This window comes from Ranitomeya variabilis, chromosome 2 (genome assembly GCF_051348905.1).
Source record: "Ranitomeya variabilis isolate aRanVar5 chromosome 2, aRanVar5.hap1, whole genome shotgun sequence".
NCBI lineage: Eukaryota > Metazoa > Chordata > Amphibia > Anura > Dendrobatidae > Ranitomeya > Ranitomeya variabilis.
Window position 1 is genome coordinate 905,341,931 of NC_135233.1, and position 25,997 is coordinate 905,367,927.

A 25,997-nucleotide genomic window follows, 5' to 3' on the forward strand; every position below is an offset into this window, starting at 1 on the left:
CCTTCCACTAGGCCTCCACTGACCAGACCACTGCTGCCCGTGTACCCCTGTAACTAATAGTAAAGTGCCTACAGCCAGCCCAATTTAATTATATTAGGCCTTCGAAGCCTGTCTGCGGTCCCTCCTTCCACTAGGCCTCCACTGACCAGACCACTGCTGCCCGTGTACCCCTGTAACTAATAATAAAGTGCCTACAGCCAGCCCAATTTAATTATGTTAGGCCTTCAAAGCCTGTCTGCGGTCCCTCCTTCCACTAGGCCTCCACTGACCAGACCACTGCTGCCCGTGTACCCCTGTAACTAATAATAAAGTGCCTACAGCCAGCCCAATTTAATTATATTAGGCCTTCGAAGCCTGTCTGCGGTCCCTCCTTCCACTAGGCCTCCACTGACCAGACCACTGCTGCCCGTGTACCCCTGTAACTAATAATAAAGTGCCTACAGCCAGCCCAATTTAATTATGTTAGGCCTTCGAAGCCTTTCTGCACTCCCTCCTTCCACTAGGCCTCCACTGACCAGACCACTGCTGCCCGTGTACCCCTGTAACTAATAATAAAGTGCCTACAGCCAGCCCAATTTAATTATGTTAGGCCTTCGAAGCCTGTCTGCGGTCCCTCCTTCCACTAGGCCTCCACTGACCAGACCACTGCTGCCCGTGTACCCCTGTAACTAATAATAAAGTGCCTACAGCCAGCCCAATTTAATTATATTAGGCCTTCGAAGCCTGTCTGCGGTCCCTCCTTCCACTAGGCCTCCACTGACCAGACCACTGCTGCCCGTGTACCCCTGTAACTAATAATAAAGTGCCTACAGCCAGCCCAATTTAATTATGTTAGGCCTTTGAAGCCTGTCTGCGGTCCCTCCTTCCACTAGGCCTCCACTGACCAGACCACTGCTGCCCGTGTACCCCTGTAACTAATAATAAAGTGCCTACAGCCAGCCCAATTTAATTATATTAGGCCTTCGAAGCCTGTCTGCGGTCCCTCCTTCCACTAGGCCTCCACTGACCAGACCACTGCTGCCCGTGTACCCCTGTAACTAATAATAAAGTGCCTACAGCCAGCCCAATTTAATTATGTTAGGCCTTTGAAGCCTGTCTGCGGTCCCTCCTTCCACTAGGCCTCCACTGACCAGACCACTGCTGCCCGTGTACCCCTGTAACTAATATTAAAGTGCCTACAGCCAGCCCAATTTAATTATATTAGGCCTTCGAAGCCTGTCTGCGGTCCCTCCTTCCACTAGGCCTCCACTGACCAGACCACTGCTGCCCGTGTACCCCTGTAACTAATAATAAAGTGCCTACAGCCAGCCCAATTTAATTATGTTAGGCCTTCGAAGCCTGTCTGCGGTCCCTCCTTCCACTAGGCCTCCACTGACCAGACCACTGCTGCCCGTGTACCCCTGTAACTAATAATAAAGTGCCTACAGCCAGCCCAATTTAATTATATTAGGCCTTCGAAGCCTGTCTGCGGTCCCTCCTTCCACTAGGCCTCCACTGACCAGACCACTGCTGCCCGTGTACCCCTGTAACTAATAATAAAGTGCCTACAGCCAGCCCAATTTAATTATGTTAGGCCTTCGAAGCCTTTCTGCGCTCCCTCCTTCCACTAGGCCTCCACTGACCAGACCACTGCTGCCCGTGTACCCCTGGAACCAATTATAAAGTGCATAGAGCCTATTTTTTAATTTAATTTAATATTAATAAAGCCAGGATGAACTACGATATACCACGCTATGAGCTACCCAGTTGACAATTCTTTTGCGAGAAAAGCCATCCCACCCCTCCACCTGCATGTTAAAGACCGCATTGTCCTTGCATTCTGTCAATTTGTCAGTCCAAAGGTATACCTGACAACAGACACATGGACCTGTAGGCCTGGCCACGGAAGGTTACGTGTCCTTTGTGGCTCAATGGGTTAATGTATTGGATGCATGGTCCACACAGGGGACAGCCTGCAAAGTCTGTCTGCAGTCCCTAATTCAAGTTGGCCTCAACTGAATAAAGCTGAGCTTCTACCTTCTGGCTCTGATTAACTGCTGTTTTTTAAAAAATTGGCTTTTCCGTCCTTCTAAAGGTGTCTGCCCCTGCCTGGTGTTGTCCTCAACTGAATAAAGCTGAGCTTCAACCTTCAGTTCCAAACATACAACAAAAAACTGGTACAATACAAAAAGTGGCCTCCAGCTACAAAAACTTTCTCCTACAAGTAGTTAACTGACAGTTTTTTTTCCAGTGAAAACACAGATATGGCATCCAACGAGTGTTGTCCTGTCTCGTCTTCTTTATATTATTGCCAAGAAGCTGCAACTGAATAAAGCTGTGCTTCAACCTTCAGTTCCAAATTACCATTTTTAAAAATGCAATTGGCTGTTCCGGCCTACTAAAGATGTCTGTCTGCCCCTGCCTGGTGTTGTCCTCAACTGAATAAAGCTGAGCTTCAACCTTCAGTTCCAAATTACCATTTTTAAAAATGCAATTGGCTGTTCCGGCCTACTAAAGATGTCTGTCTGCCCCTGCCTGGTGTTGTCCTCAACTGAATAAAGCTGAGCTTCAACCTTCAGTTCCAAACATACAACAAAAAACTGATACAATACAAAAAGTGGCCTCCAGCTACAAAAACTTTCTCCTACAAGTAGTTAACTGACAGTTTTTTTTCCAGTGAAAACACAGATATGGCATCCAACGAGTGTTGTCCTGTCTCGTCTTCTTTATATTATTGCCAAGAAGCTGCAACTGAATAAAGCTGTGCTTCAACCTTCTGTTCCAAATTACCATTTTTAAAAATGCAATTGGCTGTTCCGGCCTACTAAAGATGTCTGTCTGCCCCTGCCTGGTGTTGTCCTCAACTGAATAAAGCTGAGCTTCAACCTTCAGTTCCAAACATACAACAAAAAACTGGTACAATACAAAAAGTGGCCTCCAGCTACAAAAACTTTCTCCTACAAGTAGTTAACTGACAGTTTTTTTTCCAGTGAAAACACAGATATGGCATCCAACGAGTGTTGTCCTGTCTCGTCTTCTTTATATTATTGCCAAGAAGCTGCAACTGAATAAAGCTGTGCTTCAACCTTCTGTTCCAAATTACCATTTTTAAAAATGCAATTGGCTGTTCCGGCCTACTAAAGGTGTCTGTCTGCCCCTGCCTGGTGTTGTCCTCAACTGAATAAAGCTGAGCTTCAACCTTCAGTTCCAAATTACCATTTTTAAAAATGCAATTGGCTGTTCCGGCCTACTAAAGGTGTCTGTCTGCCCCTGCCTGGTGTTGTCCTCAACTGAATAAAGCTGAGCTTCAACCTTCAGTTCCAAATTACCATTTTTAAAAATGCAATTGGCTGTTCCGGCCTACTAAAGGTGTCTGTCTGCCCCTGCCTGGTGTTGTCCTCAACTGAATAAAGCTGAGCTTCAACCTTCAGTTCCAAATTACCATTTTTAAAAATGCAATTGGCTGTTCCGGCCTACTAAAGGTGTCTGTCTGCCCCTGCCTGGTGTTGTCCTCAACTGAATAAAGCTGAGCTTCAACCTTCAGTTCCAAATTACCATTTTTAAAAATGCAATTGGCTGTTCCGGCCTACTAAAGGGGTCTGCCCCTGCCTGGTGTTGTCCTCAACTGAATAAAGCTGAGCTTCAACCTTCAGTTCCAAACATACAACAAAAAACTGGTACAATACAAAAAGTGGCCTCCAGCTACAAAAACTTTCTCCTACAAGTAGTTAACTGACAGTTTTTTTTCCAGTGAAAACACAGATATGGCATCCAACGAGTGTTGTCCTGTCTCGTCTTCTTTATATTATTGCCAAGAAGCTGCAACTGAATAAAGCTGTGCTTCAACCTTCTGTTCCAAATTACCATTTTTAAAAATGCAATTGGCTGTTCCGGCCTACTAAAGGGGTCTGCCCCTGCCTGGTGTTGTCCTCAACTGAATAAAGCTGAGCTTCTACCTTCTGCCTCTTATTAACTGCTGTTTTTTAAAAAAATTGGCTGTTCCGGCCTACTAAAGGTGTCTGTCTTCCCCTGCCTGGTGTTGTCCTCAACTGAACAAAGCTGAGCTTCCACATTCTGGCTTTCGCCCTATACTATCAGATATTAAACTGCATTTGGCCTACTAGTGTGGTTAGGCCCTTGAAACAGTGTCTGCTGCTCTTGGGTTTGCTACTCCACTGAAAAAAGCAATGCCGCCTGTTTAGTCCTGTTACCAATTTTGAACTGCATTTAGCCTACTTTATTCTTTGGCCCTATATCTGTTTCCTCCTCATCCTGCCCATTGCTCAGCCACTGCTAGATGAGTCTGCTGGTACATTGACCTAGACCACTACATTCCCCTTATACTCTACACAGCCAGAATCTGACCCTGCTGAAAGTAAGGTTCCCCTTCCCGTATGTTATACCACCTTACACAGGGACAGAGAGGAAGGTGCAGATGAAAGTGCAGGTTCCTTCATCAGGTGGGGGGGCATACTCGTTGGCGACGTCACTGGCACAGGGCCCCTCAGAGTACGCAAAAGTGTCGCTGCTGGTGGGAGGCGCCCCCGCCATGCAAACACACCGCCGTACTTTGAGGGGCCCTGTGCCAGTGCCAATGCGAACGAGTGGGCCCCCCCTGCTTGCTCAGGATCACAGCACTTGCAACGTTGAAATACTTACCTTTCCCTGCAACACCGCCGTGACGTAGTCCGCATTTCCTGGGCCCACGAAAAACTTGAGCCAGCCCTACTCCCCCCACAACTTTTGCCAAATGACCCCCAATTCCCTATGCCCAACTATTATTATAAAGTTAATTAAGATTGACAAGCTTCAGAAACAAGAATGGATGTTTTTGGCATTAAAATGGGCACTGTAGGTGTTTTCCTGGCCTCCACTCACTGCCGACTATGCTTCCCCATTGACTTGCATTGGGTTTCGTGTTTCGGTCGATCCCCGACTTTTAGCGATAATCGGCCGACTGCACTCGACTCGACTCTGGACAAAATCGGGTTTCACAAAACCCGACTCGATCTTAAAAAAATGAAAGTCGCTCAACTCTACTTGGCATAGTATTCCCACAGATATGGGTGCAGAGTGCAGACAGTGGCTTAAAGGCACAGTACTCTCACAGGCGGAGGTGCAGAGAACACACGGTGGCTTTTTATCAGAGTGCTCTACCTAAGGCCGGGGTCACACTAGACCGTAATACGGACGAGTGCTATGCGATAAAAAATCGCATAGCACTCGGCACAATGTTAATCTATGGTGCAGCTCCCATCATCCGATATTTTCTCCACCGTATTTCGGATCCGAGGGAACTCGCAGCCTGCTGCGATTGTCAGCGTATCTCGGCCGAGACTCGCCAATGCAAGTCTATGGGTGCGAGAAAAAATCGGATTACACACGGACCATGCGTGTGCATTGCGAGAAATACGGAAGACTTCTCCAGGTGACAGGAAATTGAATCATCCATCATCAGGAAGCTTTGGAATGCTAATTTATGCCCCACGCTGGATTGCAAACCAGGAAGCACGCCTCCACGGAGTGTACTGTGTAGCAGCATGGCCAGACATATAAATCTGGAGATGCTGATTGCTCTGGTCCATGATAGACCAGAGTTATGGGACCAACGCGATGCACATTATGCTGACCGCGCACGAAAAGACGCAGCATGGAGGGCAATCTGTCGCCACATGTTCCCCGATTTTGATCAGCGACCTCAAGAGGTTCAGCAAGAAATTTGTAAGTACCATCCTTTACACAAAAAATGTGCTTTAACATTTTTGGAACGATAAAAATAGGCGTGAACACAGCATATGTGGTGTGTTTTGGAGTGATGTAAATGTTCCAAGCTCTTGGTTGAGGCTACAAAAACATTAACAAGACACACCAATATGGTTCCAATATATTAGCTACAGTCCTTTCAGATCTTACCAAGGGAGTTTTATGTCCCCTTAGGCTCCTGGGCCTGTGTGTGCTTGCAAACCCTGAACCTGTTGTAGTTATGTGATTGTGCAGCATGGTGGCTCACTGGATATGAGTCCTGGGTTAAAATTCCACCAAGGCCAAAAGATGCAGAGTTTGGATGTTCTCTCCGTGTTTGCGTGGGTTTCTTCTGGCCACTCCGCTTTCCTCACACAATCCAAAGACATACTCATAGGGAATTTATATTGTGAGCCACATTGGTGACAGCAATGATAATGTTTGTTACAAACTGCCGAATATGTTATCGTTATGTAAAAATACAGATTCTTTCTTATTATTTGTTATTCCCCAAACAACTTTTTCTTCTTTGCAGTGAATGATGTCACTAGACGCTGGCGGAGTTGCCGGGATCAATACCGGCGGGAACGTCAAGTTTCGGGGCGTAGTGGTGATGCAGCACCCAAAAAAAGAAAATATCTTTATTTTGATAGGCTGAATTTTCTTGCCCCGGTGATGGAGCTCAGACCGTAAGTGGATGCATGTCCAAAAAACTTAGACACATCTTCTAATCGAATCTGTTTATAATTTTTGCCTCTCAAATCATTTTTGAAATACAGAACAGAGTCCAATCTGACAGAAAGAGAGACTGCATCTGACTCGGAGTTGGTGATTGACCCCATTGGTGAGGATTCCGAAAGGGCTGGACCCTCAGAGCAAGCACAAAGCAGCAACCAACCACAACCAGCAGCAGCGTCTTCTGCCACACAGGAGGCCAATCCAGAGGTTGAGGAAGGAGGCCAGAGCAGCAGTCCAACCTTGGCTCTGGATACATCACCACAGCCTACTACCAGACCAAACCGTGGTCGGCGCAGAAGGGTGGCTTCTAACACTGGCACCAGGAGGCAAGTGGATACAGGGGTGTTGGACTATTTGGCAAGGGCTGCACATGACGATGGGGAGGAAGCGTACTTCCGCAGTCTTGCCCGCTATTTACGCCCCATTCCACGTTCGCTCAGGCTGCGTACCAGAGGTTGTATACAAATTGTTATTGATGCGGCAACACCCCCAAACAACCCCATTCGTTTGTTCAACTACCTAGAACAGTGGCAAATGTCACCTACAAATGTTCTGGCGGTGCAAGACCTTCCAGAGGAACCCAACCAAACAGTTGCAGCACCCTCCTTGCCACGTATAGCTCCACCACACCAGCCTGCCCAAAACACCCACCAACAAACAAACAGGGCAATGAATGAATATCCATCCACTGCCCAATCTGACCACTTGAACAGACACATGTTTGGAGGCTGGTCCCACCATGTGTCTGCTCGACATGGCCAGATTGGGGGTTATGACCAAATGGGTCAATACAGTACACAGGACTTTATGCCCTTCTACCCTCAACATCCAGTTTTACCTCACACTCAGGAACGAAACGTGCAACAACACCCTTCATATATATCTGCCATACCACAGGTTGACAGTCTGGTTGGTCCACCACCTAGGCCAAGTTCAGCACATGCTGGACACCCGCCATCATCATCATCGCCACCCCCAACCTACCAGAACCTGTAAGTTCCGGCCCAAAAGTTTCAGCATGTCATTTAGTTTTGTTAATTTTATTATTGTGCGCCATTGGCCTGTTATTTTTTCATTTTGACTCTGGTTACTAGGCCTAAAATTACATATGATGTGAATATGTTTTGGCCAAATATATATATGCTTGGAGCATTAAAATTGTTGGCCAAAATATGAGTGTTGTGTATTCTTAGGACTACAAAGGTGATGTTGCAACTTTCTCTTTTTTTTTGAAAGTAAAAGAAGATACATACTACACAATTCAAACATGAACATTAAGCTATTTATTACCTAACAATATAAAGAAAATTTAAAGCACAACAGCATTGTCTTGCCAATCAGTCGCTCCCTCTGGTGACACAAAATAATTTGTTAACACATCTCGAACTTTTAGGCCTGAGGGCTGACGACGAGAAGGAAGAACACGTGGAGTAGGCAATACAGTATTAGCATAATCAATTTCATCAGCAGCAGATGATGGGCAATCATGTTTTCTAGTAAAGTTGTGAAGAACAACACATGCTTTGATTACACCATTTACATTGCCTTCACTCAGTTGTATTGCGGACTGAAGTACCCGCCATTTAGCAGTGAGAATGCCAAATGAGCACTCTACCAGACGGCGGGCACGTGAAAGGCGCAAATTAAAAATTCGACGCCGGTAGTCCAGGCCTCTCCGTGGATATGGCCTCATGACGTTCCGGGATAATTGAAACGCCTCATCTGCTACCATCATGTAAGGCACCACATCTAAATTTGCCCCTGGTAAGTTACTTGGGGGTGGGAGATCCAAATCATTGTTGCGCAGCCGCCGACCCATTAAGGAAGAACTGAAGACTCTAGAGTCTCCAGTTCTCCCATAGGCCCCAATATCTACAATTATAAACCTGTAGTTGCTGTCGACCAGGGCCAACAGCACTACAGAGAAAAACTGTTTATAATTATAGAATTGTGTCCCTGAGCCCGGCGGCTTACGCACACGGATGTGCTTTCAGTCAAGAGCACCAATACAGTGCGGAAACTGGCAGGTGTCCTGAAATCCTTGGGCAATCCGTAACCAATCGGACATTTTCGGCTCAGGCATCACCTCTTGATGGAGTCTTCGCCATATTTCCGTGCATGTATCCCGCACAATTCCTGAAATTGTAGATTTTCCAAGTAAAAACTCTAAATGCAGTGCCGCATATGATAGTCCAGTGGCAAGGAAGCTAAAAGAAACAAGATAATTTGTTTACCCGACAAAATTCAAACATTCCAGTGTTCTCTGTGGCAAAAATACAATTGTCAAAATAATATGCCAGGATTCCACAAACATTAAGGACATGCGATGGCTTTGATGTTCGATTTGCTCAAATATTCCAAATTTAGCCAAAATTACGTTGTTTTATGGCTGATATGACTAATTTTTAACCCCAGAAAAACTCATAGAAAGTCGCGGGTCGTCTTATATGACGGAAACTACGGGTATGTTGAAGTTTAGGAAACATTTAAGTAGCTATTTTTCACAATGGGCAATACCCTTAAACACAAATCTTTGTTGGGAAACAGAGGATTGATACATACCGTAAAGTAAGGATAAGGCGCTCCTCTGCACAAATTGATTTTCGCATCCTGGTGTCCTTCTTGGTAATCCCTGGTCGCAAAATCTCCAACAAAATATCAAAGGTTTGGATCCGCATCTGACAATAGTTGAAGAACTTGTCTGGATTGGTCCTCAGAGCAGCATACAGACGTTGGAAATGCCCTTTCTTGATCCGTTGCTTCATAAGTGGATGTACCCACATCCGTCTCCGCCTCCTCGGATCAACAATTACTGGGTATGGCTCTCCAAAACGTTGTGAAAGTACCCAGTTGTAAAGCACACGCTCTGTGGTGTTAAAAGTCAGTAGATCCGACATGTTGCTCATCAAGCAGAAGTGCACCAACACAAGCAGGGACTATGCTGCCTTCATTGGTGGCTGCCACCTGTTTTAGGGCCCTTAAATCATGTTCTGGGTGATGATTTAAATTTTTACAGGTGCCAAAACCGTTATATGTCCATTTTGCAAGCTTGCGTGAAAATCTCGGCATACGGATGCCATACGGATGTCACACGGATGTCACATGGATCATTTGATGCGAGGAAATCGCATCCTCGCACTGCACACGGATCACTGTTTTTGAAACATTTGTGCGATTCTCGGCCGTGAAAAACGGACCGTTTTTTTATACGTTAAGTGTGTCCCCGGCCTAACACTGTTCCTCACTCCAGCTGTGTCCTGTCCCGACAGTAATGTGAGCAGAATGATGGTGGCACTCGTGATCCGGCATTTATACACGCCTGTTCAATTACAGCCTTGTTGGCAATATATGGCTATATGGCTCCAGAAGTGCCCACAGCCTAAAAGCTTGTAGATTGGCTGTGCACAAGTCTTTCAACAAACATTATTAGTCAACCAAACCCAAACAGTAAACCAGACACCAGGAAAGTCCATGTACGGAGTTTAATAGGATTCACAGTTAGGGTTCACTCATCCCTACTATTCAGAGATTATACATTGAGATACATTGATAGGTATCTTCCAAATATTTTCCAAATATAGACATAGCAGCAAAAAATAAGCCCTCACTTGGCCATATTGACAGAAAAATAAAAATGTTATGACTTTGGGAAGGAGGGGAGCGAAAAACGAAAACGCAAAACTAAAAAAGCTGGGGTCATGAAGGGGTTAAATAGAAATGCTAAGTGCTTATTTACTAAACAATCATTTATCATCATAATTCTTCCATGCTGTATACTTGGCAATGTATAAGCAATATCATACACAGACCTCTACAGTATGGTTAGGGAAACATGGACCCCATGCTTCTTATATTATACGTTGGTTTCTGTCAAATTATGCATTAAGAATGAAGTACAACAGTAGGCCATCTAAAAGAGATCTTAATTAACATTTTATGTGATTAGGTCAGGAGGTCATCTTGCACAATTATAATGCAACTTAACTTTACAGAATCAGTTTGATTAATTTTTCTTTGACTTTGGACTGAAAGTTAGTACTGAATATTGAAAAGGTGCCGCAAAAAACACTTTGAGGATGATGTCAACTTGTTCTATGCAGTGAATGGATGAAGTCAACAGTTCCTAAATGTCGCCAAAGGCACTCAAGGGAGTACAGCAAAATAAACTACAGCACTTTCAATTATCACAAGTGCTCAACAAGGATCAGTGAGATTTTGAGAGAGAGAGGATGCCGCTGACCATAAGCGCTTACACTCTACAAGAGAGATAGTATTACCTAATGATGCTCAAAATGGAAAATGACTGCCGTACAAACAGTACTCCACTAGGAACTGCTAATCTGTGGTGACCAATGTACTGATCCCTTATTTAAGTTACAATAATCTATAAGATGAAGGACATTACAGGGAGGTGTGCCGGCTGTGCAAAATAATGTCAGTCAGCTCTTTGATGTTTTACCAGTGTGTGAAATGGTGGCGGACAAGTTAAAGCTTTAGCTAAGATTAAGGGGTTATTTACCCAAAACACATAAACATTATGGATTTTCTTTTTTAATATGTGCACATTCACCCAATTTTTTTTTATCTTATGTGATTAAAGCATCATTTTAACTACTTTCCTTTTAGTGCTGGCAAACATCCCTTTTGGACCATTGAGAGTTATTTGACCTAGATCACTGAGCTCAGTGATCAAGGGCAGCAATGCCAGAATCACGTCTGAATGTCTCTGTTCAAACAATCATCAATTTTTAACCTATTTGCAAACATGAAATAAAGAATAGAAGATTTTATTAATTTGCCGAATTTTGGGACTCCTCTTCTGTTTTACTAAGTGATACATCATTGGATCCAGAGTCTCTTTGTCTATATCATGCTGATTTCAGATGAGGTAGCAAAAAACTGCTGACAGATTCCTTTTAAGCACTGCATGGACTATGTGATGGAACACGGCTAGATAATCATGGTTCCCGTCAATTGCTCATGGGCTTTCTATATGCAGTATTTGACAATCCCCAGTGATATACTGGAGTGATTTTTGGCACTAGTCTGGAAAGTTTGCAGTAGTATAATGGAGTAATGCAATTCATTTGATCTTAGTATTATTGATGTCGCTGGTACATCAGGTGAATTTTCAATGTTCTATTACTTTTATACCAGCTTTAAGATTTATAATGCAGAAAATTGAAAGTTTCTTCATAGTCACTATAATAGTTATACTGCATTCAATAAGAATGAGAATAGTATTTCTATTGTCCTGACCGGGCTATTCTCAGGCTGTGTAGATTTCATTTTTCTAGTTGACAATTGTTTGGAATCATTTTCACCACATCTCATCCTTTGTTATCTAAATCCTGCTCTGTGTGGGAGTCTGCTTTGTGCTATACTGATGTTCCATTTACTCGGTGAGTTCGTATGTCATTTTGTCTTTGACAATTGCAGCTGTCCACAAAAATAATCTTCTGCTCATCCACAAAGCCAATGTGACAGAAACAATTGTGGATTTTGTTTCATTTTGATATGCAACAAGTAATCTATGCCCCATATTACTAAACCTCTGTGCCTGCAAAATACTTGTACAATGTGCCATGGTGCTAATATTTTTCACTATTATCATTAAGCTATGCTAATGGACCTATTATGCAGCAGAACAAAAGATATGCTTAGCAGTATAATGTTCTGCCCATCATTATCACTTCAATCTCAGTTAAATCACATTTACTTGTCTCTTTTAATTGATTTATTTTTTATGATATCTATGTTTAAGGTGAATTTTCTTTTAAATGAATCATTGGCATCTTATTTTCCTGATGAAATGGAGCAGGAATATTCATTACAATAATATTCCTGCAAAGTTCTTTCAAAATGCAGCAAGCCCATGACCTAAGGATCATTAAAATACATAACTCCTAGTTCAACAACTCCAAGTTCCTATATTATATAGTAAGTGCCTCATTGTATTTTCCAAAACAAGTCCAATGTCTATTATTCAAGATTAGAGATGGGCGAACCTGAACAGTAAGTTCGGCATCCGTACCAAACACCTACTGTTCGGGCATGGACACCGAATACGTACAAGACCAGGATGTCCATGTTACTGTTCAGGTTTGGCTTGCCAAACAGCAGGTATTTGTCTCGTTGTCATGTGCATGACAGCGATGCAAACACCCCTTCTGATCAGCAGTAAAATCATTACCACCAGTCAGACAGCCACAGTTCCCATGCTGTTAAATGACAGCATAATTGCGCAGCTGTGAACGGAAGTATAAAGTTTACCTATGGTCACTGGGACTACTGCTCCCATCAGCCGACACCTGCTATTGCAATAACAGCGAGTGCAGGAGCGACTGATGTGAGTATTCATTATCCGGCTCCTGCGCTTTAAATATATAATAAAAAATAACCTGGAGTGGGTTCCCGTGTATTTTTGATAATTAGGCAGGCAAAACTCTGTTGTCAGCTTCAGCAAGGCTGGTTATCAAGATTGAAGGGGTCCCCATTCCAATTTCTTAAAATTATTTAAATAATGGCGTGGGGTCCCCCACATTTTTGACAACCAGCCTTGTTAAATCAGACAACTGGGGGCTGGTGTTCTCAGGCTGGTAAGGGACCATGAATATTCCCCTCCCAGCCTAAAATTAGCAACTCGCAGCCAACAAGAAAAGGTGCATCTATTAGATGTGCTAATTCTAGTGTTTTTCCTGGCTCTTCCCACTTGCCCTGCAGTGGTGACAAGTGGGGTTCACATTTGTGGAGTCCACTGCTTAATAATGGAGATGCATCTATAAGACACCAATCCATTATTAATCCTACAGTTATATGGTAAATAAAGACACAGACAGAATAAAGGCTTTTATTTGAAATAAAACACACTTTTCCATTTTTATTTAAAAATAACAAACAGTTATACTCACCTAACACCATTCTATTGAATCCCTCGTCTACAGTAATAAAACAAAACAAAAATAAAAAATAACAATATCCCTCACCTGTCCGTCATTCTGTCCCACGCCGTAATCCATGTCTGGGGGGAATTAACAGTTTTCAACCTGAATGGTGCCAAGATGCGTTCATCCAGGCTGAGAACAACTAATAAATGAGCTGCTGCGAGTACAGCATCAGTGACTAGCGGAGACTTCATTTAGGTTATCAGAGGTCACTGAGACTGTGCTCCCAGCAGGGCCAATGAACTGTGGTGACCTCGGTGAGATCATCGCTAGCACACTGACAAAAAGTCTTATGGTGAGGGAGTTCATCGCAGTTCAAATTCACTGCTGTGAAATTCTCCTGGTGATCTGTCGTGAACTCATGAACCCAAACTTTTTGTACCTCTTCGGCCGAACCCGCCAGACCTGAACATCCAGGTGACTGCCCATCTCTATTCAAGACCCAATTAGTCCACAGACAAAAAGAACAAATAGTTTACTTTTATCTTGGAATAGAGAATGGGAAGCACAGAACTCTGTAAATGTTGTAATGGTCATGGTTAGGGTTGAGCGACTTTTACTTTTTTGGGGTCGAGTCGGGTTTTGCGAAACCCGACTTTGTCAAAAGTCGAGTCGAGTGAAATCGGCCGATCTTCTTGAAAAGTCGGGGTCGTTGTTCGGCCGAAACACGAAACCCAATGCACGTCAATGGGGAAGCATAGTCGGCAGTGAGTGGAGGCCAGGAAAACACCTACAGTGCCCATTTTAATGCCAAAAACATCAATTCTTGTTACTTAAGCTTGTCAATCTTAATTTACCTTACAATAATAGGTAGCCATTGAAAATTGGGGGGTCATTTGGCTAAAGTTGTGGGGGGTAGGGCTGGTTCAAGTTTTTAGTGGGCCCAGGAAACGTGGACTACGTCACGGCGGTGGAGCAGTTAGAGGTAAGTATTGCAACGTTGCAAGTGCTGTGATCCTGAGCAAGCAGGGGGTCCCACTCATTCGCATTGGCACTGGCACAGGGCCCCTCACAGTATGGCAGTGTGTTTGCACGGCGGTGGTGCCTCCCACCGGCAGCGACACTTTTGCGTACTATGAGGGGCCCTGTGCCAGTGACATCGCCAATGAGTGGGCCCCCCACCTGATGAAGGAACCTGCACTTTCACCTGCACCTTCCTCTTTGTCCCCGTGTAAGGTGGTATAGTATGCGGGAAGAGGAACCAGACTTTCAGCAGGGTCAGATTCAGGCTGTGTAGTGTGCAAGGGGAATGTAGTGGTCTGGGTCAATGTACCAGCGGGCTAATCTAGCAGTGGCTGGGCAATGGGCAGGATGTGGAGGAAACACAGATCTAGGCCCAAATAATAAAGTGGCCTAAATGCAGTTCAAAATTGGTAACAGGACTAACCAGGCAGCATTGCTTTGTTCAGTGGAGGACAACTGTAATGAGAGGCTGACACAGTGAGTAGGGCCAAATAAGTAACTAGGCTAAATGCAGTTCTAAATTGCTAACAGTAGGAAACAGGCGGCATTGCTTTGTTCAGTGGAGTAGCAAACCCAAGAGCAGCAAACACTTTTTCAAGGGCCCAACCACACCAGTAGGCCAAATGCAGTTTAATATCTGATACTATAGGCCAAAAGCCAGAAGGTAGAAGCTCAGCTGTATTCAGTTGAGGACAAACACCAGGCAGGGGCAGACACCGTTAGTAGGCCCTAAACACCGTTTTTTTAAAAATAAACAGCACTTAATGAGAGCCAGAAGGTTGAAGCTCAGCTGTATTAAGTTGAGGACAAACACCAGGCAGGGGCAGACACCGTTAGTAGGCCCTAAACACCATTTTTTTAAAACACAGCACTTAATGAGAGCCAGAAGGTAGAAGCTCAGCTGTATTCAGTTGAGGACAAACACCAGGGAGCAGCAAACAGAGGTATTAGGCCCCATCCAGCAATTTAAAAAAAAAAAAAAAAAAAAAAAAAAAGCTTAATAAGAACCAGAAGGTAGAAGCTCAGCTTTATTCAGTTGAGGACAACACCAGGCACGGGCAGACACCGTTAGTAGGCCGGAACCACCAATTTGTTTAAAAACAGCAGTTAATCAGAGCCTGAAGGTAGAAGCTCAGCTTTATTCAGTTGAGGACAACTTGAATTAGGGACTGCAGACAGACTTAGCAGGCTGTTCCCTGTGTGGACCATGCATCCAATACATTAACCCATTGAGCCACAAAGGACACGTAACCTTCCTTGGCCATGCCTACAGGTCCATGTGTCTGTTGTCAGGTGTACCTTTGGACTCACAGATTGACAGAATGCAAGGACAATGCGGTCTTTAACATGCTGGTGGAGGGGTGGGATGGCTTTTCTCGCAAAAGAATTGTCAACTGGGTAGCTCATAGCGTGGTACATCGTAGTCCATCCTGGCTTTATTAATATTAAATAAAATAAAAAAATAGGCTCTATGCACTTTATAATTGGTTCCAGGGGTACACGGGCAGCAGTGGTCTGGTCAGTGGAGGCCTAGTGGAAGGAGGGACCGCAGACAGGCTTCGAAGGCCTAACACAATAAAATGGGCTGGCTGTAGGCACTTTAAAATTGGTTCCAGGGGTACACGGGCAGCAGTGGTCTGGTCAGTGTAGGCCTAGTGGAAGGAGGGACCGCAGACAGGCTTCGAAGGCCTAACACAATAAAATGGGCTGGCTGTAGGCACTGTAAAATTGGTTCCAGGGGTACACGGGCAGCAGTGGTCTGGTCAATGGAGGCCTAGTGGAAGGAGGGACCGCAGACAGGCTTCGAAGGCCTAACACAATAAAATGGGCTGGCTGTAGGCACTTTATAATTGGTTCCAGGGGTACACGGGCAGCAGTGGTCTGGTCAATGGAGGCCTAGTGGAAGGAGGGACCGCAGACAGGCTTCGAAGGCCTAACACAATAAAATGGGCTGGCTGTAGGCACTTTATAATTGGTTCCAAGGGTACACGGGCAGCAGTGGTCTGGTCAGTGGAGGCCTAGTGGAAGGAGGGACCGCAGACAGGCTTCGAAGGCCTAACACAATAAAATGGGCTGGCTGTAGGCACTTTATTATTGGTTCCAGGGGTACACGGGCAGCAGTGGTCTGGTCAGTGGAGGCCTAGTGGAAGGAGGGACCGCAGACAGGCTTCGAAGGCCTAACACAATAAAATGGGCTGGCTGTAGGCACTTTAAAATTGGTTCTAGGGGTACACGGGCAGCAGTGGTCTGGTCAACGGAGGCCGATTGTAATGAGTGTCTGCCAGTTAGTAGTCAAAAACAACAATTAAATGTGAATGTCTCGCATTAAAACAAAACAAAAACACTAAAGGGTGCAATCATTAGGTTCAGGGGTGGGATCCTCTGCGTTGTTTCAGACCTACTAATTTAGCGCAAAGTATTTACTGTGGTAAATAGAGGACACTGCCCCTGACTATGTTAAGTACCATCATACATGTCAACACAATGGTATTGTCAGTGGCAGGTATGGAAGGATGTCATCGCATAGACTAAACATTGGTGGAAGTGTGAGAGATAACTGTGGAAGTGGTAGAGCAATGTTTGACCTGGGGGTGGGTGAACTCTCTTGTGGCCGGCGGTACAGGCCCAGGGCCCCTCATGTTACAACAGTGTGTCTGACGTTGGGTGCGCACCACCACCGCCAGAGACACTTTATTGCACTATGAGGGACCCAGTAGCAATGCCGTCGACCAAAAGCAAGCACACCCACCTCTTCAGACAAACAACAGTCTCACGGGTGCTCACGGCCCCGTGTGGGGAGTTTGGCCATTTAGGGAGGTGTAAACATGTCGTATGCTGGACAATCAGCTGCAGAAAATTAGACATTAGAAAAGTAATTCACAGTAGTCCACAGGCAAGAGCTTTTCATAGGAAAGCTAGGTGTCGGCCGGGCAAGGTGGGGCAAAAGATTTCGAAATCCAGTTGTGGTTCATTTTAATGAATGTTAGATCGTCAACATTTTGGGTAGCCAGACAAGTCCTTTTTTCGGTTAATATTGAACCTGCAGCACTGAATACTCTTTCTGATAGGACACTTGCTGCCGGGCAAGCAAGCTCCTGCAATGCATATTCTGCCAATTCTGGCCAGGTGTCTAATTTTGATGCCCAGTAATCAAATGGGAATGACGGTTGAGGGATAACATCGATAAGGGATGAAAAATAGTTAGTAACCATACTGGACAAATGTTGTCGCCTGTCACTTTCAATTGATGCAGCAGTACCTGTCCTGTCTGCGGTCATAGCAAAATCACTCCACAACCTGGTCAGAAAACCCCTCTGTCCAACGCCACTTCTGATGTGTGCACCCCTAACACTCCTAGTCTGCTGCCCCCTGGAGCTCGTGTGAGAACGATCACGTGCGCTGTGTGCTGGGAATGCCTGAAGCAAACGGTCAACAAGAGTTGATTGTTTGGTTGCTAATATTAGTTCCAAGTTCTCATGTGGCATAATATTTTGCAATTTGCCTTTATAGCGTGGATCAAGGAGGCAGGCCAACCAGTAATCGTCATCGTTCATCATTTTCGTAATGCGTGTGTCCCTTTTTAGGATACGTAAGGCATAATCCGCCATGTGGGCCAAAGTTCCAGTTGTCAAATCTCCGGTTGTGATTGGTTGAGGGGCAGTTTCAGGCAAATCTACGTCACTTGTGTCCCTCAAAAAACCAGAACCCGGCCTTGCCACGCAACCAATTTCCAGTGCCCCCGGGAAAGCTTCCGCATTAAAAATATACTCATCCCCATCATCCTCCTCGTCCTCCACCTCCTCTTCGCCTGCTACCTCGTCCTGTACACTGCCCTGACCAGACAATGGCTGACTGTCATCAAGGCTTTCCTCTTCCTCTGGTGCAGACGCCTGATCCTTTATGTGCGTCAAACTTTGCATCAGCAGACGCATTAGGGGGATGCTCATGCTTATTATGGCGTTGTCTGCACTAACCAGCCGTGTGCATTCCTCAAAACACTGAAGGACTTGACACATGTCTTGTATCTTCGACCACTGCACACCTGACAACTCCATGTCTGCCATCCTACTGCCTGCCCGTGTATGTGTATCCTCCCACAAAAACATAACAGCCCGCCTCTGTTGGCACAGTCTCTGAAGCATGTGCAGTGTTGAGTTCCACCTTGTTGCAACGTCTATGATTAGGCGATGCTGGGGAAGGTTCAAAGACCACTGATAGGTCTGCATACGGCTGGAGTGTACAGGCGAACGTCGGATATGTGAGCAAAGTCCATGCACTTTGAGGAGCAGGTCGGAGATACCAGGATAAGTTTTCAATAAGCACTGCACCACCAGGTTTAAGGTGTGAGCCAGGCAAGGAATGTGTTTCAGTTGGGAAAGGGAGATGGCAGCCATGAAATTCCTTCCGTTATCACTCACTACCTTGCCTGCCTCAAGATCTACTGTGCCCAGCCACAACTGCGTTTCTTGTTGCAAGAACTCGGACAGAACTTCCGCGGTGTGTCTGTTGTCGCCCAAACACTTCATAGCCAATACAGCCTGCTGATGCTTGCCAGTAGCTGGCCCATAATGGGACAACTGGTGTGCAAAAGTGTCATCTGCCGATGGAGTGGTTGGCCGACTGCGGTCTGTGGAAGAGCTGTAGCTTCTGCAGGAGGACGAGGAGGAGGAGGAGGAGGGGGTGCGAACGCCTACAGCCAACTGTTTCCTAGACCGTGGGCTAGGCACAACTGTCCCGAAATTGATGTCCCCTGTGGACCCTGCATCCACCACATTCACCCAGTGTGCCGTGATGGACACATAACGTCCCTGGCCATGCCTACTGGTCCATGCATCTGTAGTCAGGTGCACCTTTGTACTCACAGATTGCCTGAGTGCATGGACGATGCGCTGTTTAACATGCTGGTGCAGGGCTGGGATGGCTTTTCTGGAAAAAAAGTGTCGACTGGGTAGCTCGTATCGTGGTTCAGCGTACTCCATCAGGGCTTTGAAAGCTTCGCTTTCAACTAACCGGTAGGGCATCATCTCTAACGAGATTAGTCTAGCTATGTGGGCGTTAAAACCCTGTGTACGCGGATGCGAGGATAAGTACTTCCTTTTTCTAACCAGAGTCTCATGTAGGGTTAGCTGGACTGGAGAGCTGGAGATCGTGGAACTTTCGGGTGTGCCGGTGTACATGGCAGACTGAGAGACGGTTGGAGACGGTATTGTTTCCGCTGGTGCCCTAGATGCAATATTTCCTCCTACAAAACTGGTGATTCCCTGACCCTGACTGCTTTTGGCTGGCAAAGAAACCTGCACAGATACTGCCGGTGGTGCGGAAAATGGTGGCCTTACAGTGACGGAAGGGATGTTGCGTTGCTGACTAGCTTCATTGGCCGAGGGTGCTACAACCTTAAGGGACGTTTGGTAGTTAGTCCAGGCTTGAAAATGCATGGTGGTTAAGTGTCTATGCATGCAACTAGTATTTAGACTTTTCAGATTCTGACCTCTGCTTAAGCTAGTTGAACATTTTTGACAGATGACTTTGCGCTGATCAATTGGATGTTGTTTAAAAAAATGCCAGACTGCACTCTTCCTAGCATCGGATCCCTTTTCAGGGATTGCAGACTGAGCTTTAACCGGATGGCCACGCTGTCCTCCAACAGGTTTTGGCTTTGACACGCGTTTTGGGCCAGATACGGGCCCGGCAGATGGAACCTGTTGCGATGTTGATGCCTGCTGCGGCCCCTCCTCCACCTCCGCTTCTGAACTACTGCCGCCTGCACCCTGTTCCCCCAATGGCTGCCAATCGGGGTCAACAACTGGGTCATCTATTACCTCCTCTTCGAGCTCGTGTGCAACTTCGTCTGTGTCACTGTGTCGGTCGGTGGTATAGCGTTCGTGGCGGGGCAACATAGTCTCATCAGGGTCTGATTGTGGATCAGTACCCTGAGAGGGCAATGTGGTGGTCTGAGTCAAAGGAGCAGCATAGTACTCTGGCTGTGGCTGTGCACCAGTGCACTCCATGTCAGAATCTACTTGTAATGGGCATGGCCTGTTAAGTTTTTCACTTTCTAAGCCAGGGACGGTATGTGTAAAGAGCTCCATGGAGTAACCCGTTGTGTCGCCTGCTGCATCCTTCTCTCTTGTAGTTTTTGCTGATTTGCTGAAGAGGACAAGGAAGCGACTTGTCCCTGACCGTGAACATCCACAAGCGATGCGCTGCTTTTACATTTACCAGTTTCAGAAGAGGAGGCAAAAGAGCTAGAGGCTGAGTCTGCAATGTAAGCCAAAACTTGCTGTTGCTGCTCCGCCTTTAAAAGCGGTTTTCCTACTCCCAGAAAAGAGAGCGTTCGAGGCCTTGTGTAGCCAGACGACGAAACTGGCTCCACAGCTCCAGACTTAGGTGGAATATTTTTATCCCCACGACCACCTGATGCTCCACTACCACTACCATCATTACCAGCTGACAATGAACGCCCACGGCCACGACGACCTCTTGCACCAGACTTCCTCATTGTTTTAAAAACTTAACCAAAGTAACTTTATTTGTTGCTGTCAAACAACTTACACGGTGAGCTATAACTTCAGTATGATTTCAATATCCCTTAACAGGTTGGTGAAACCACAAGGAAAATCAGGCACAATGTTACACACTCTGTTTTCTGTGGCACCAAATCACAGAGATGCCACACACGCAGGACTGTCACTCAAGCACAAATGTCAATATTAATCTCCCACTGTTTTATTTTTTTTTTATTTTTCAGGGAGACTTTAGAAACCAAATAATAAAAAATAAATAGGCTTTCTGTGGCCCACTGAGTGAGAGATGGCACACACAGGAGTCAGGAGTGGCACACAAGCAGAAAGGGCAATATTAATCTCCCACTGTTTTATTTTTTTTTTCTTTTTCAGGGAGACTTTAGAAACCAAATAATAAAAAATAAATAGGCTTTCTATGGCCCACTGAGTGAGAGATGGCACACACAGGAGTCAGGAGTGGCACACAAGCAGAAAGGGCAATATTAATCTCCCACTGATTGATGTAGTGTTTTTTTTTCAGGTAGATTTTAGAACCCAAATCAAGCAAAAAAATTAATAGGCTTTCTATGGCCCACTGAGTGAGAGATGGCACACACAGGAGTCAGGAGTGGCACACAAGCCTTGACTGAGGCCAATATTTTGCTCCCACTGATTGATGTAGTGTTTTTTTTTCAGGTAGATTTTAGAACCCAAATCAAGCAAAAAAATTAATAGGCTTTCTATGGCCCACTGAGTGAGAGATGGCACACACAGGAGTCAGGAGTGGCACACAAGCAGAAAGGGCAATATTAATCTCCCACTGATTGATGTAGTGTTTTTTTTTCAGGTAGATTTTAGAACCCAAATCAAGCAAAAAAATTAATAGGCTTTCTATGGCCCACTGAGTGAGAGATGGCACACACAGGAGTCAGGAGTGGCATACAAGCAGAAAGGGCAATATTAATCTCCCACTGTTTTCTTTTTTTTTTTCTTTTTCAGGGAGACTTTAGAAACCAAATAATAAAAAATAAATAGGCTTTCTATGGCCCACTGAGTGAGAGATGGCACACACAGGAGTCAGGAGTGGCACACAAGCAGAAAGGGCAATATTAATCTTCCACTGTTTTATTTTTTTTTTCTTTTTCAGGGAGACTTTAGAAACCAAATAATAAAAAATAAATAGGCTTTCTATGGCCCACTGAGTGAGAGACGGCACACACAGGAGTCAGGAGTGGCACACAAGCAGAAAGGGCAATATTAATCTCCCACTGATTGATGTAGTGATTTTTTTTCAGGTAGATTTTAGAACCCAAATCAAGCAAAAAAATAAATAGGCTTTCTATGGCCCACTGAGTGAGAGATGGCACACACAGGAGTCAGGAGTGGCACACAAGCAGAAAGGGCAATATTAATCTCCCACTGATTGATGTAGTGATTTTTTTTCAGGTAGATTTTAGAACCCAAATCAAGCAAAAAAATAAATAGGCTTTCTATGGCCCACTGAGTGAGAGATGGCACACACAGGGATGGCACTCTAGCAGAAATGCCAATCTTAATCTCCCACAAAAAAAAACAAAAAAAACAGGGACTGTCCTACAATTACTATCTCCCTGCAGTAATCTCAGCCAGGTATGGCAGGCAGCAATAAGGAGTGGACTGATGCACAAATTAAATAAAAAGTGTGGACAAACAAAAAAGATAGCTGTGCAGAAAGGAAGGAACAAGAGGATATGTGCTTTGAAAAAAGCAGTTGGTTTGCACAGTGGCGTACACACAGCAATACAGCTATCAGGGAGCCTTCTAGGGCAGCCCAATGAGCTACAGCGCTGAGAGAAAAAAAAAAAATGTAGCTTCCACTGTCCCTGCACACCGAAGGTGGTGTTGGACAGTGGAAATCGCTACAGCACAAGCGGTTTGGTGGTTAATGGACCCTGCCTAACGCTCTCCCTGCTTCTAATGAAGCGGCAGCAACCTCTCCCTAAGCTCAGATCAGCAGCAGTGAGATGGCGGTCGGCGGGAACGCCCCTTTATAGCCCCTGTGATGCCGCAGACAGCAAGCCAATCACTGCAATGCCCTTCTCTAAGATGGTGGGGACCAGGACCTATGTCATCACGCTGCCCACACTCTGCGTTCACCTTCATTGGCTGAGAAATGGCGCTTTTCGCGTCATTGAAACGCGACTTTGGCGCGAAAGTCGCGTACCGCATGGCCGATGCAACGCTGGGATCGGCTCGGTTTCATGAGATGCCGACTTTGCCAAAAGTCGGCGACTTTTGAAAATGAACGACCCGTTTCGCTCAACCCTAGGTTACAGGGGTACACAGGCAGCATTGGTGTGGTCAGTGGAGGACAATTGGAAGGAGGGACCGCAGACAGACTTCCTAGGCCTAAAATAATAAAATAGGCTCTATGCAGCTTAAATTTGGCAACAGGGGTACACAGGAAGCATTGGTGTGATCAGTGGAGGACAATTGGAAGGAGGGACCGCAGACAGACTTCCTAGGCCTAAAATAATAAAATAGGCTCTATGCAGTTTTAAATTGGTTACAGGGGTACACAGGCAGCATTGGTGTGGTCAGTGGAGGACAATTGGAAGGAGGGACCGCAGACAGACTTCCTAGGCCTAAAATAATAAAATAGGCTCTATGCAGCTTAAATTTGGCAACAGGGGTACACAGGAAGCATTGGTGTGATCAGTGGAGGACAATTGGAAGGAGGGACCGCAGACAGACTTCCTAGGCCTAAAATAATAAAATAGGCTCTATGCAGTTTTAAATTGGTTACAGGGGTACACAGGCAGCATTGGTGTGGTCAGTGGAGGACAATTGGAAGGAGTGTCTGACACAGTAAGTACTCCCAAAAACAAACTAGATGTTAATGTCTCCAAAAAAACAACAACCCCCCCCCAAAAAAAAAGGGTGGCATACTTAGGTACAGGGGTGTGCTCCTATGCTGACTTTCAGACATTGTAATTTTGCGCAAAGTATTTACTGGTGTAAATGTAGGACAGGGCCCCTGACTATTTTAACTAGCATCATACATGTCAACAAATTGTTATTGTCTGTGCCAGGTATTGAAGGATTTCAGCGCATAGACTAAACAGTGGTGGAGCATCGAGAGATAATTTTGCAAGTGGTAGAGCACAGTTTGACCTGGGTGGGGAAACTCTCTCCTGGCCAGTGGTACAAGCCCAGGGCCCCTCATGTTACAACGGTTTGTCTGACGTTGGGTGCGTGCCACCACCACCAGAGACACTTCATTGTACTATGAGGGACCCAGTGCCAGTGCCGTCGACCAAAAGTGGGCACACCCACCTCTTCAGACAAACGGCACTCTGACGGGTGCTTGCCACAAGTGGCGAGACCACGGCCCCCTGGGGGGAGTTAGGGCATTTAGGGAGGTGTAAAGATGTCGTATGCTGCACAAACAGCAGCTGCAAATTACGAGATTGGAACAGTCAGTAACACCAGTCCCAAAGCAAGACCTTTTTACAGGAAAGCTAGGTGTCAGCCGGGAAAGGTGGGGCAAAATAATTTGAAATCCATTAGTGGTTCATTTTAATGAAGGTTAGATCATCAACATTTTGGGTAGCCAGACGAGTCCTTTTTTCAGTCAGCATTAAACCAGCAGCACTGAATACTCTTTCTGACAGCACACTAGCTGCTGGGCAAGCAAGCTCCTGCAATGCATATTCAGCCAATTCAGGCTAGGTGTCTGTTTTGGATGCCCAGTAATCAAAGGGGAATGACGGTTGAGGGAGAACATCGGTAATGGAGGAAAAATAGTTAGTAACCATACTGGACAAATGTTGTCTCCTGTCACTTTGAATGGATGCTGCTGTACCTGTTGTGTCTGCGGTCATTGCGAAATCACTCCACAACCTGGTCAGAAATCCTCTCCGTCCTACGCCACTTCTGATCTGTGCACCTGTAACACCTCTGCCCTGTTGCCCCCTGCAGCTCGTGTGAGAACCATCACCGGCGCTGTGTGTGGGAATGCCTGAATCAAACGGTCTACAAGAGTAGCTTGTTTGGTTGCCAATATCTGTTCAAGGTTCTCATGTGGCATGATATTTAGCAATTTGCCTTTATAGCAAGGATCAAGGAGGCAGGCCAACCAGTAATCGTCATCTGTCATCATTTTTATAATGCGTGGGTCCCTTTTGAGGATACGCAAGGCATAATCCGCCATCTGGGCCAATGTTCCAGTTGTCAAGTCAGTGCATATGCTGGGTTGAGGAGCACTTTCTGGCAAATCAAAGTCACTTGTCTCCCTCAAAAACCCTGAACCCGGCCTTGCACCGCCAGCAGTTTCTATTGCCCCCTGAGAAGCTTCCTCATCCAAAAAATAGTCATCCCCATCATCCTCCTCGTCCTCCTCCTCTTCACCCGCCACCTCGTCCTGTAGACTAACCTGAGCAGACAATGGCTGACTGTCATCAAGGCTTCCCTCCTCCTCGGCTGCAGACGCCTGTTCCTTTATGTGCATCAAACTTTGCATCAGCAGATGCATTAGGGGGATGCTCATGCTTATTACGGCATTGTCTGCACTAACCAGCCAATTTGCATTCCTCAAAACACTGAAGGACTTGACACAGGTCTTGGAGCTTCGACCACTGCACAGCTGACAACTCCATGTCTGCCATCCAACTGCCTGCCCGTGTATGCGTATCCTCCCACAAATACATAACAGCACGCCTCTGTTCGCACAGTCTATGAAGCATGTGCAGTGTGGAGTTCCACCTTGTTGCAACGTTGATGATTAGGTGATGCTGGGGAAGGTTCAAAGACCGCTGATGGTTCTGCATATGGCTGGAGTGTACGGGCGAACGGCGGATGTGAGAGCAAAGTCTGCGCTCTTTCAGCAGCAGGTCGCGTAACCCCGGATAACTTTTCAGGAAGCACTGCACCACCAGGTTTAAGGTGTGAGCCAGGCAAGGAATGTGTTTCAGTTGTGAAAGGGCTATGGCAGCCATAAAATTCCTTCCGTTATCACTCACTACCTTGCCTGCCTCAAGATGTACAGTGCCCAGCCATGACCGAGTTTCTTGCTGCAAGAACTCGGACAGAACGTCCGCGGTGTGTCTGTTGTCGCCCAAACACTTCATTGCCAATACAGCCTGCTGAC

The 25,997-nt window shown here is 45.7% G+C and overlaps 1 protein-coding gene across 1 annotated transcript; it reads left to right on the top strand.

The window, feature by feature from the left end:
- The first annotated feature begins 5,551 nt into the window (after window positions 1-5,551).
- LOC143810008 (uncharacterized) lies at window positions 5,552-8,412 on the top strand. The gene is made up of 2 exons (XM_077292930.1): window positions 5,552-6,410; window positions 6,501-8,412. Exons 1-2 carry the CDS (start codon window positions 6,397-6,399, stop codon window positions 7,453-7,455), a joined length of 969 nt encoding a protein of 322 aa, XP_077149045.1. The 5' UTR covers window positions 5,552-6,396; the 3' UTR covers window positions 7,456-8,412.
- Window positions 8,413-25,997: the final 17,585 nt, after the last annotated feature.